General features: G+C 43.8%; 1 protein-coding gene across 1 annotated transcript in view; it reads right to left on the bottom strand.

The window, feature by feature from the left end:
• Nucleotides 1–13305, bottom strand: part of LOC126252797 (probable cytochrome P450 49a1) — a 120856-nt gene that overhangs the window by 92570 nt on the left and 14981 nt on the right. Inside the window, exons 2-3 of the mRNA XM_049953770.1 lie at nucleotides 6274–6594; nucleotides 2143–2259 (exon numbers count right to left, since the gene is read on the bottom strand). Of these exons, the coding sequence (XP_049809727.1) occupies nucleotides 2143–2259; nucleotides 6274–6594 (438 nt within the window). The remainder of the gene's footprint in view (nucleotides 1–2142; nucleotides 2260–6273; nucleotides 6595–13305) is intronic.

The following is a 13305-nucleotide window of genomic DNA, read 5'->3' as shown; positions in this document are numbered from 1 at the left end:
ACGAGAGAGCGTTACGGAGGTGCTAAACAAACTCAGACAGACGTTAGAAGAGAGGCGTTGTGCATCACGGAGAGATTTACTAGTGAAGTTTCGGGACAGCACTTTTCAGGAGGAAACAGACAACATATTACTTCCCCCCACATACATCTCGCGTATTGACCACGAGGAGAAAATTCGAGAAATTAGAGCCAATACAGAGGCCTACCGACAATAATTCTTCCCGCGCACTATTCGCGAGTGGGACAGGGTTGAAGGGATCAGATAGTGGTACCGAAAGTACTCTCCGCCACACACCATTAGGTGGCTTGCGGCGTATGATCCAGATGTAGATGTAGACACGGGGAAATAGCGATTTGTTGCTTTAATTTTGGACATCAATGTATTTTCACTAACAAGGGGAGGCCGCCAATTGTGAAATTCAGATTCGATTCATACTGCGCATAATAAAAGCTCATGGCCAGAGGTGTAATGTGGCAAAGCACCAAGATGCACTTCTCAGCCGTTGTCGAGAAAATCGACAGTTAAAAGAAACCGTTGTGGTGAAATACTCTCTACGATTAATAATTTTCTACAGCGTCGTGGCGCAGCGGTAAGCGCTGGAGTTCGTAATCCGAAGGTCGCCTGATCGAATCTCGCGTCATGCAATTTTTTTTATTATTATTATTTTGTAATTGATGTATATATATATATATATATATATATATATATATATATATATATATATATATATGCATGTTGGTGAAGGCGGATCGCTCTCCAATCGTACCGCCTCCATTTTTCCGTTTGTTTAACAGGGTGTACCAAAGCTCTCCCGTCCGCACTGATTTTCGACGATGTTATAAGTTGCGCTAGGGACCGCATCTACCTTCTTTCGAAGTTAGCACGCAACTACGCTGTTATGCAGCCGCTCGTTTCGGCCCATTCAACATCTGTCCTTCAAGTGTAACGAGCGAGTAACGGAGTTTATATTTCATACCTGGCACAGCAAGTTTGTGTTCGTGGGGTCTCTATTCTAATTCGAACGTTTGACTTACGCTATACGTATTCGTTTCGGAATATCGTTTCTACGTTCTCCGTTAACTATACGTGGTTAACATTATGAAGACAATTAATAACATTTGTGAAATACAACTTTGTTTGCGGAAAACATAATGATGTTCGAAGTCGCCAGTTTTTCCACGACAAACGACTTTCAACAACTTATTATATGCATAATTGTTGCAACTGATTGCCCGGAATTTTATATATATTGTGTGTGTGTGTGAATTACAAAAAACAAATACTAAATAAAAAAAAAGTTTGAATGGCGCGAGATTCGAGCCGGCGACCTTCGGATTACGAACTGCAGCGCTTACCGCTGCACCACGACGCTGTAGAAAATTACTACTAATCGTAGAGAGTATTTCACCGCAACGGTTTCTTTTAACTGTCGATTTTCTCGACAACGGCTGAGAAGTGCATCTTGGTGCTTTGTCACATTACACCTCTGGCCATGAGCTTTTATTATCCGCAGTATGAATCGAATCTGAATTTCACAATTGGCGGCCTCCCCTTGTAAGAATTTTATTCATTACGCTCATTTGAGGCCCTATAACATTAAAAGTAAGGTAGGGAAAATTTAAATAAGATATTATGAGCTCAAGTAACAGAAAGAGGATTTAAATTTTTTATCATTTTTCGCAATTGACTATACTTCTGTCTCTCTCTGTCATTTACGTGCGTGTACGTTAACACATAAAGATTTATTTTAAAAATTGAAAAGAGATAAATATTTAATAGTAGGTGGCGGGAGGGGCAGTATACTGGTTACAGCGTCAGCTTCTGCCAATGGCGTTATTTGGATGCAGTGTGGAGGGACATGTAGTCGGTACTCGATTCTCCAAGGCGTAGTCAGGTTTCGTAATTTTGGAGCCACTATTAGTCATTCAGGCATCTCCACTGTTGATCTAAGGAGATGAGTTCACACATCGGTGAAAAATGCCTGGCAGTACCAGGTACTCGTAGTAAAGTACCCAGGTCACTTAGTTTAAGAGCGGAATTGCTTGACCCAGGCGCCGTTTGGATTTTCCTTCTGCAAGTGGATTTAATCGAAGCAGTTACATATCGACGAACGCGGGTGCAGGGAAGTGGGAGTGGGCCTACCTGTGCAAGAAGTCGTCAGCCACTTGCTGCAGCGCGGGCACGTAACGTCTGGCGGCTCCCGCCTCCAGCAGCGGCTGCTGCACCTGCGCCCGGAAGCGCTCCCACGGCTCTCCGTGCCTGCAACACACCACCACCAGTTAACACCAACGCCGGTCGTGGAAGTCTACATACTTAACGCCTTTAACATTCAGCCTTATGTGCAAAATGATACTTTTTTGTCTCAAATGTGAGCATTCTCGTTCATCATCTCATTTCTACCTTTAAAAGCAGCTCTCTGGCCATCGACTCTTACCAGAGAAACAGCTAAACACCACTAGTCTATGGTTTCGCTGAAGCTACGACTAATTTTCTCGCCTCGCTTTCAGCTATAACCAGATCTGAAGATAAAATCGTTCATCAGGGCAGATTCAAACGAACGTAAAATCGTTGTCCCAATTAAGAACCAAATTGGGTAATTAGTCGGAAGAAGTTTCATCCTCACAGGATGCCTGATTTTTTTAGTTTTGGGAATTAAAATCTTTTAATTTTTGTTTTCATCTCGTACTGTCAACAATTTATATGGTTTTCACTTCGGTTGTGGGATTAGATCCCGCTTCATGTAGCAGGCAAAAAGGAATACAAACGTCTCAAAAATGAGATCGACAGGAAGTGCAAAATGGCTAAGCAGGGATGGCTAGAGGACAAATGAAAGGATGTAGAGGCTTATCTCACTAGGGGTAAGATAGATAATGCCCACAGGAAAATTAAAGAGACCTTTGGAGAAAACAGAACCACTTGTATGAATATCAAGAGCTCCGATGGACAACCAGTCCTAAGCAAAGAAGGGAAAGCAGAAAGGTGGAAGGAGTATATAGAGGGTCTATACAAGGGCGATGTACTTGAGGACAATATTACGGAAATGGAAGAGGATGTAGATGAAGATGAAATGGGAGATATGATACTGCGTGAAGAGTTTGACAGAGCACTGAAAGACCTGAGTCGAAACAAGGCCCCGGGAGTAGACAACATTCCATTAGAACTACTGACAGCCTTGGGAGAGCCAGCCCTGACAAAACTCTACCATCTGGTGAGCAAGGTGTATGAGATAGGCGAAATACCCTCAGACTTCAAGGAGAATATAATAATTCCAATCCCAAAGAAAGCAGGTGTTGACAGATGTGAAAATTACTGAACTGTCAGTTTAATAAGTCACAGCTGCAAAATACAAACGCGAATTCTTTACAGACGAATGGAAAAACTGGTAATCCGCAGCTCATGGTCTCGCGGTAGCGTTCTCGCTTCCCGAGCACGGGGTCCCGGGTTCGATTCCCGGCGGGGTCAGGGATTTTCTCTGCCTCGTGATGACTGGGTGTTGTGTGTTGTCCTTAGGTTAGTTAGGTTTCAGTAGTTCTAAGTTCTAGGGGACTGATGACTATAGATGTTAAGTCCCATAGTGCTCAGAGCCATTTTTTTGAAAAACTGGTAGAAGCCGACCTCGGGGAAGGTCAACTCGGATTCCGTAGAAATGTTGGAACACGTGAGGCAATACTGACCCTACGACTTATCTTTGAAAATAGGAAAGGCAAACCCACGTTTCTAGCATTTGTAGACTTAAAGAAAGCTTTTGACAATGTTGACTGCAATAGTCTCTTTCAAATTTTGAAGGTGGCAGGGGTAAAATACAGGGAGCGAAAGGCTATTTACAATTTGTACATCAACCAGATGGCAGTTATAAGAGTCGAGGGACATGAAAGGGAAGCAGTGGTTGGGAAGGGAGTGAGACAGGGTTGTAGCCTCTCCCCGATGTTATTCAATCTTATATTGAGCAAGCAGTGAAGGAAACAAGAGAAAAATTCGGGGTGGGTATTAAAATACATGGAGAAGATATAAAAACTCTTAGGTTTGCAGATGACATTGTAATTCTGTCAGAGACAGCAGAGGACTTGGAAGAGCAGTTGAACGGAATGGACAGTGTCTTGAAAGGAGGATATAAGATGAACATCAACAAAAGCAAAACGAGGATAATGGAATGTAGTCAAATTAAACCGGGTGATGCTGATGGAATTAAATTAGGAAATGAGACACTTAAAGTAGTAAAGGAGTTTTGCTATTTTGGGAGCACAATAACTGATGATGGTCGAAGTAGAGAGGATATAAAATGTAGACTGTCAATGGCAAGCAAAGCGTTTCTGAAGAAGAGAAATTTGTTAACATCGAGTATCGATTTAAGTGTCAGGAAGTCGTTTCTGAAAGTATTTGTATGGAGTGTAGCCATGTATGGAAGTGAAACATGGACGATAAATAGTTTGGACAAGAAGAGAATAGAAGATTTCGAAATGTGGCGCTTCAGAAGAATGCTGAAGATTAGATGAGTAGATCACATAACTAATGAGGAGGTACTGAATAGAATTGGGGAGAAGAGGAGTTCGTGACACAACTTGATTAGAAGGAGGGATCAATTGGTAGGACATGTTCTGAGACATCAACGGATCACCAATTCAGTACTGGAGGGCAGCGTGGTGGGTGAAAATCGTAGAGGGAGAGCAAGATATGAATACAGTAAGCAGATTCAGAAGGATGTAGGCTGCAGTAGGTACTGGGAGATGAAGAGGCTTGCACAGGATAGAGTATCATGGAGAGCTGCATCAAAACAGTCTCAGGACTGAAGACCACAACAACAATAACAACAACAACAACAACAACAACAATGGGATTAGATCAACAGGAACTTATGTGGAAGAATCTTTCAATTTTTTAGTGGATAAAGATATTGAAATTAATGACGGAATGTGTTCTAATCAGTTTTCCAAGTTTAAAAAGAAAAAATACACAGCGACATATGATGGTCAATCTCAACGAAGCCAGAAGAAATGGTACAAGTACATTGAGTCGTGCAGTAGTGAAGAACAATTTACTGAAGTAACTAAAATCGCGCAGTTCTCCTTGGCAGTGCCAGTCCAAAGCGTTTGTTTTGAGAGTTTGTTCTCCTTAAAACACACGCAGCGGGCAAAGGAGAACATAGACTGACAACTGAATCTGTATAAGAGTTTTCAATGGTAAAATTTAATTTGTATCAAATTTTATTTGTGTGAACAAATTGAACTTTTAAACAAGATTCACTCCACTGAAAAATTCACATAAGACATTGGTTCTAAAGTAAAGAAAGTATACGTGATATGTATTATATCTTTTAGTGTTTTTTTCATATGCCATATAGCCATTTGAGAACATAAAACTCAACTAATAATTTTCCATTCGGCTCTCCTAATGGGATTAGTCCAGCTCTCAGAATGAAATTTTGACTCTGCAGCGGAGTGTGCGCTGTTATGAAACTTCCTGGCAGATTAAAACTGTGTGCCCGATCGAGACTCGAACTCAGGACCTTTGCCTTTCACAGGAGAGCTTCTGTGAAGTTTGGAAGGTAGGAGACAAGGTACTGGCAGAAGTAAAGCTGTGAAAATGGACCGTGAGTCGTGCTTCGGGAGCTCAGATGGTGCCGGCACGGTAGCTCTGCGTGTTCGGTCAGAGGGTTTAGCTACCCTGTGTAATAAAAGACTGAGTAAACGGATCAACGAACAACCTGAACGAGTGTCATCGGATGTCCGCCACGAACAAATTCAACGAACAATATAAAACGAAATAAGATAAATAGAAGATGATAGAGCACTTGCCCGTGAAAGACAAAGGTCCCGAGTTCGAGTCTGGGTCCCGCGCTCAATTTTAATCTGCCAGGAAGTTTCAGTCCATATCTTGATAGAAACATGACAGTAATTTATTTTACAGCAATCGTAATTTCTTATTATAAAAAAAAAAGTTCCAACCTAGTACCGATTACGTGGGGCATGTAAAAGATAAGAGGTATAGCAGGCATAATTTTTTTTTATTTAAAACTACTGAAAGAAAGGATTTAGCACCGCTATACTTAATGTGGCGTCAACATTATTTACCTTATATTATCCTATTAACGAGATCCGGACAAGACTTCTTGTAAAAGCGTGTTCTTAAGTCCCGTTGAAGGTGTCCTCAGTTTGGTGTTTCAGAATATGGTAACCCTATTTCCAGGAAACAGACTTATCTGCAGCCTTTTCTCGTGGAACCGTGCCGTGCTCAATGTGTCAGTCGACTGACGCAGTGGTGTATTGCTGTACTCACACTCCGATGAGCCCCGGTGTCTCTCCGAAGAAGTGTCTGCGCATGCGCGCCTTGTAGTGCTGTATGGAGGGCATGGCGGGCCGATGGGGGCAGGCGTCCTCCCTGCGCAGCACTTGCGCCACCAGCCGCGCGTCGAACAGGAAGACGAGGTCGGGGTGGCCCACCAGCCCCGAGAAGCGCGCCAGCCGCCCGTGCCGGCCCAGCGACACCATCACCTCGTCCAGCCGCTCCACCGCGTACTGGCCTGCACAGGCACACCCACTCATCAGGCAGCTGGCAGCGTGTCCCCAACCACGACGCACCTCGTTAGTGGTGAATTTTCTGGAGGGGAACATAATCACACTGGACAAAAAAATACTCACCCTCCGGAGACCTAATACCGACACTGTCTGGATAATGGCCTCAGTTCAAGAGACTCCAGAATTTCCTACTTATGTGCCATATACACTGATCAGTCAGCAATAACATTATGACCGCCTACCTAAATAGCCGATATGTCCACCTTTGGCACAGATAAAAGTGGCAACGCATCTTGGCATGAAAGCAATGAGGCTTTGGTATGTCACTGGAGGAAGCTGGCACCTCGTCTTCACATGCAAGTCACGTAATTCCCGTAAATTCGGAGAGGGAGCAATGAGCTCTGATGCCATGTTCAATCACTCCCCAGCTGTGTTTGATCGAGTTCGGATCTGACGAGTCAGGGAGCCACCACATCAACTGGAACTCGCCACTGTGTTCCTCGAACCATTCCATCACACTCCTGGCCTTGTGGCATGGCGTATTACATTGTTGAAAAACGCCACTGCCATCAGGAAACATGATAAAGTTGGGTTGGGTTGTTTGGGGGAAGAGACCAAACAGCGAAGTCATCGGTCTCATCAGATTAGGGAATGACGGGGAAGGAAGCCGGCTGTGCCGTTTCAAAGGAACCATCCCAGCATATGCCAGGAGCGATTTAGGGAAATCACGGAAAACCTAAATCAGGATGGCCGGACGCAGGATTGAACCGTCGTTCTCTCGAATGCGAGTCCAGTGTGCTAACCACTGCACCACCTCACTCGGTTGTCATGAAGTGGTGGACTAAGTGTGCAACCAGTGTATGATGCTCCCTGGCTGTCATGGTGCCTTGCCTGAGCTCCACTGGACCCACGGATGCCCACATGGAAGTTCCCCAGAGCATAACGGAGCAGCCACCCGTTTGTCTCCATCCTGCAGTACAAGTGTTAAACAACTGTCACCCTGAAAGATGACGGATTCGTACCCTCCCATCGATATGATGAAGAAGATGTTTGTATTCATCAGACCATGTAACGCTCTGCTGCTGCGTCAGTGTCCAGTGCTGATGGTTGTGTGCCCATTTCAGTCGTAGTTGCTGATATTGTGGTATTAACATTGACACATGCATGCGTTATTGCTCGCAGAGGCCCACCATTAGGAGTGTTCGGTACACTGCGCTCAGACATACTTGTGCTCTGCCCAGCATTAAAGTCTGATGTTAGTTCTGCACAGTTCGCCATCTGCCCTGCCTTCCCGTTCTGTCCAGCCTTCAACGTCCGACATCTGTGATGAGGGGTGACCACCCAACCCCACGACGTCTGGATGTGATTTCACCTTTGTTTCGCCACGTGTTGAAGACACTCACCACAGCACTCCTCGAACACCTGACAAGTCGTGTAGTTTTCGAAATGCTCGTGCCAGACCTCTGGGCCAGCGCAATCTGCCCTCAGTCAAACTCAGATAAATCGTGCGCCTTCCCCATTCTCCACACGGACACTGGTACTACATACAGTGTGCATGCAACTGACTAGCATTCATTCCTCGCCAGGTGACGCTGCTATCGCCTGGGTGGTTTTATATCGATAGTAGGTCGGTGGTCATAATGTTCTGACTGATCAGAGTACAGTAGAAGCTATTCGTCGGTCGTTAGATTCCACTTCAGGGATATTGATTGCAGTGCCTCACACACTGGTCCAAATAGTCCCAGACACATTCCTACAGTATTAAGATCGGATGATTGTGGTCCAGCCGAAATACGATAGGATGCCTGAGTTCTCATTGAAAAATTGTTGCTGTCTTGAGCGATGGGAGTGTCCACTGTGTCGTGATTATGGCGGCATAGTTGAGATACAGCCCTGCCTAGAAGGTGGCGTCAAGGCAGCTAACAGTTTCCTCGTTGCGGACGAGAGAGCGCTAGAACCATCAAAGATGCCACAGCTAGTACCACGGGTATCCTCTAGAGGTCTGTGGCGCTGCGTTCGCATCATAATCGTCGACTGGTTCTCTCTTACTGAAGCATGCGGGAGTATAAGGCTAGTCGTGATATTGCTAATATAGAACATTATCACACGATTTGCTGTTGTAAAGTAGCGCTGACATGGCGAAATAACCGATTGTCGGGATCAGGTGGCCTTTAATGAAGCTATGTTTTGCGAGACTGTGGTGGGTGTAAGACGAAAATTAACTGATACGAAGTACAAATTGGCAAATGTGTTCTATTACAGGAGGAGTGATACGCCGAGTAAATTTCACGCTATAGTCCAGGCTTCAGACGAAAAGATACAAATTTCGTCCAGTGCTAACAAGATCATTGTATTCTTGGTTATTGCAGCTCCACCATGATAAAACATACGAACTGTGTCGAAAGAAAGCTGGTTGTAGAGCAATGTGATTGTTATATCCTTGCGACAAAAAGCGTGCTGTTTCTGTGTTCAGTTGGTAAAGGCATCTTGCGTTTATGGGCTAACAGTGAGCTGTGTAGCTTATCTTTCATTTCTTCAGTTTACTTTAATAATTAATCACCATTTAGAGCTTGCACTTCATCCTCATGTCATGTTTTCTGGTACTGTCACTATACAGCCAATAACACATCAAAAGTTTGTGTGTGTCAACGTAATTGTTAGATATTCTCTGAATAGATGTTAAATATTAAAACGAAATTACAGCAGTCTTCGGAAAAGTTTCATCTATATAAATGTATGCATAAACACTGATATGTAACTTGCTTCTGTCATTTAGGCAGCTCCGACGTTTTATGACATTCGAATTGCACTTTAGAATGGCTATAAAGCCTAAATCATGGCCCGCATCTCGTGGTCGTGCGGTAGCGTTCTCGCTTCCCACGCCCGGGTTCCCGGGTTCGATTCCCGGCGGGGTCAGGGATTTTCTCTGCCTCGTGATGGCTGGGTGTTGTGTGCTGTCCTTAGGTTAGTTAGGTTTAAGTAGTTCTAAGTTCTAGGGGACTTATGACCACAGCAGTTGAGTCCCATAGTGCTCAGAGCCATTTGAACCATTTGAACCTAAATCATGATTGTGTGAAATTACTGAATAAGCAATTTACAGTTTAATGGCGGAAATTTCTTTCAAAAAGTCGCTTATACTTTTGAAATAATGCATTGTAAACAACCAGCTGAAGCAATACGTGTTTCCCGTTCACGAAACTATCATCACTGGAGGGAAAGCTGGACACTGATGGTTTCCACATACATATCAGTACAATGGCGCCTCAGTATACACGGTGACAAAAGTCATGGGATAGCGATATGCAATAGCTGCAGTACCTCGTACACAAGGGATGAAAGGGCAGTGCATTTGTACTCAGGTGACTATGGCCGCACGACGCGAATTAGCGGGCTTTGAACACGGAATAGTAGTAGGAGCTAGACACATGAGAGATACGATTTCGAATATCATCAGGGAATTCAGTATTTCGAGATCCTCAGTGTCAAGAATATGTCGAAAATACCAAATTTCTGGCACTATCTCTCACCAAGGAGAAGGCAATGGCCTCCGTTAGGACAGTGCGGTGAGATTGGGCGTTAATTGGCTACGACAGCAGACGGCCGAAGAGAGTGCCTTTGCTAACAGCACGACATCGTCTGCACCGCCTCTCCTGGGCTCGTGACCATATCGGTTGGACCCCGGACGAATGGAAAACCGTGGGCTGGTCAGATGAGTCTCGATTGCAGTTGGTTGGAGCTGATGGTAGGGTTCGAGTGTGGTGCAGACCCCACGAAGCCGTGGACCCAAGTTGTCAACGAGGCGCCGTGCTAAATGGTGGTGGCTCCATAATGGTGTGGGCTGTGTTTATATGTAATGGACTGAGATTCTGAATGAAGGAGATATCCGGTTTAGGATGTCCTGGATTCGATTAAGTGTTTTTCCGCAATATGTGTGGCTGAATATACGAGTATCTACCGACGTTAGTACGTTAAATCATATTTTCTTCGGGTTATCTAGCCGGTCGTGTGTATTTATAACAAAGACACAGCTGTTACGCTTGTATTGGTTAAAAAAAGTCTTGGTTGCAATGTTAGTTTTTTATTTTTCAACTACGAGTGTCGCCTTATTCAGGTATCTTCAGGTTATCTTAATTTGGTATTTCTTAGAAGGACCCTTTAGTCAGTGTAGCCAAAGGGCATCGTCGAATATATCAGGCCGACATCGCCGTCGTTAAACTCAGTAAAAACTTTTCTAGATGGACGCGAGTGACACCAAGACCTGCATAACACGTTCCCGTTCACAGGAGCGAGTAAAATTATGTAACTGCAATAGGACATTCTTGGATGCGGTGCTCTTTTCAAAACCATTTTACGTTTTTTAATTATTTAATGCAAATAGAAGAGTACTCGCGTCAGAAGAAAATGACCTGAGAGAATTTTCTTTTGCCTATTCTGAAACTTCCTTCTGCAATGTATTTTCTTTTACTGTCAATATATTTGAAATAGTGTAATTTGAATCATTGCTGGTATTATGGTTTCACTTTAAACTACCATTACTAGACGCCTGAAACAACGCGAGTGTTCGTGAGTTATCGTGCGTGGTCCGACATGAGAAAGAGTTTTCTAACGCACCATAAGGCTACAGAAGATCGTATAAAATAGCTATCAGTTTGTACATAAATAAATGCAATTACTTACGCATGTTTCTTTGTAATTCATTTTTTCTTCTCATAGTGTCAACGATGGTTATCAGGAACTTTTGTTTTCTTGATACAAAATGCTTCGTTAAAAGCTCAGATTGTTCATAGTTTAGTTGACAGTTACACTGAGATTTCTTGCAAAAGCTTCCGCCATAAGGGAGATATGTGCCAGACGCCAAATTTCCAAAAGAAGAGTCTCTTGTTTCGAGATTTTTAAGATTTTTACGGTTTGCGTTCTGTATGAATTTTCCAGATTTGTCATCCTGGTGGTACAGTAACATTTTTCTTAACTTTATGTGTATCGTTAGCGTCATCTGATTGGAATTTTTTAAAACTCAAACTAATCAAGAATTATCTTAGGTCCACTCTGTCAGTTTTGTCAATCGGAAACAGTATAGCCAAAAATATTGATTTGCATGACGCAACTTTAAGATTTGCAACAGAAAAAGTTCAAAGGAAAAGGTTCTGAGCTAAACTGTGTTATGTATAAATATGCGTTTTATGCGGATCGTGCTAACATGTGACACCACCGTAAGCGCAGTAAATACATTCGAAAGCCTGCGTCAAATAGTACCGAAATCAACCAACAGATTGCGACCACATACGAGGATGGCTCGGTACCAGCGCCTGTAACATTCAGTGCGAGCTTGGCCGTGCTACGAAATGGATGTAAGCAGGGTGGAACAGTCAGCATACGTGAAAATTGCCTTTCTCGCTGTTAGAAATGCGGAACTATGAGCAGTTGTGGGAAATAGAGTATCACCCGCGGAAGTCATGCTCATTTTGTCGGATGACAGCCACGGTATTCTGGAGTGTCATCCTGTAAGAGACGGCCACGCTGTCAATGTCCAATACTAGCACAACTTTCTGATGAACCATCTGACATGCACACTTCAGCTTAAACTTTCGCTGTTGCTGGATAATGCAATCATACTCCACGATAACGCTACAGCCCTCACCGCAGGCGTCATCAACAACTGTGTACAGTGGTGGGGGTAGGAAATTCTCCACCACCTACCCTAATCACCAGATATCAGTCCATGCGATCTGAACTCATTGCACAACGGTAGAAACCATTGCGTGGGTGCGCTTCGTAAACAGGGCGGATATCGTCACGAGATTTCGGCGACATCACACATTGATGGCAATGACAATGACATTCAACGGCTTTCTGGTGGTTGGAAACGCTGTGTGATCCACTTGGGGACTATTCTGAAGGACTTTAGTTGATTTTGATTCATTTTTGTTCCATTTGTACTCAGGCACAACAAATTTACACAGAGTCCAATGTGTGTGTTTTATTTCAACCTTTGCCTTGACGTCCTTTACTGGAATCCTGTGTGTCCTGTCACACTGGTTCAATGCACATTGTGGAATTCCCATGTTGTCGCATCATCGCAGGATATACTGCAGTTGCCATGACTTACGAGGTGCGACAATAAAGTATTGAGACTGATTTTCTTTGCAAGATGTGGCAACCCTGCAGGCTTGCATGGGCACAATATCTTTGACCTTGGTCTATAAGCTGCTTCTAGTCCAAGCGGCACATCGATGCAACTGCTCAGTCGTGAGTTGTGCTATAATAACACTTGTTTGTGTCTCTCATCAAGGAAATGGAACCGCATAATATTGCGCAACGGTATGCCATTTCTTTTTGCGTTAAATTGGGTGAAAACGCGATGACAACTTATGGTAAGCTTCAGAAGGCCTTTGGAGAGGAGGTTATGTCAAGAGCTCAAGTTTTTTGTTGGCATAAAATGTTTAGTGAAGGCAGAACGAATGTTGAAGATGAAGACCGAAGTGGACGACCATTAACCTCACGGACGGATGGCAACTTGGCCAGGGTGCGTGAACTCGTACGATCTGATCGAAGATTATCCGTGAAAATGATTGCAGAAGTACTGAACATCAATCGAGAAATGGTTCGTCTAATAATAACCGAAGATCTTGGTATGAGAAAGATTTGTGCAAAAATGGTCCCCAAAAATCTCACGCCACAACAGCGAGAAACACGGAAAAATGTGGCAGCCGATCTGTTAGAGCAAACGGAAATCAATCCATAATTGTGATGAAAGTTGGTTTTTCCAGTACGATCCAGAGACAAAACGCCAAAG

Source organism: Schistocerca nitens, chromosome 1, assembly GCF_023898315.1.
Source record: "Schistocerca nitens isolate TAMUIC-IGC-003100 chromosome 1, iqSchNite1.1, whole genome shotgun sequence".
Classification (NCBI taxonomy): Eukaryota; Metazoa; Arthropoda; class Insecta; order Orthoptera; family Acrididae; genus Schistocerca; species Schistocerca nitens.
This window is presented reverse-complemented; position numbering and strand designations above follow the sequence as displayed.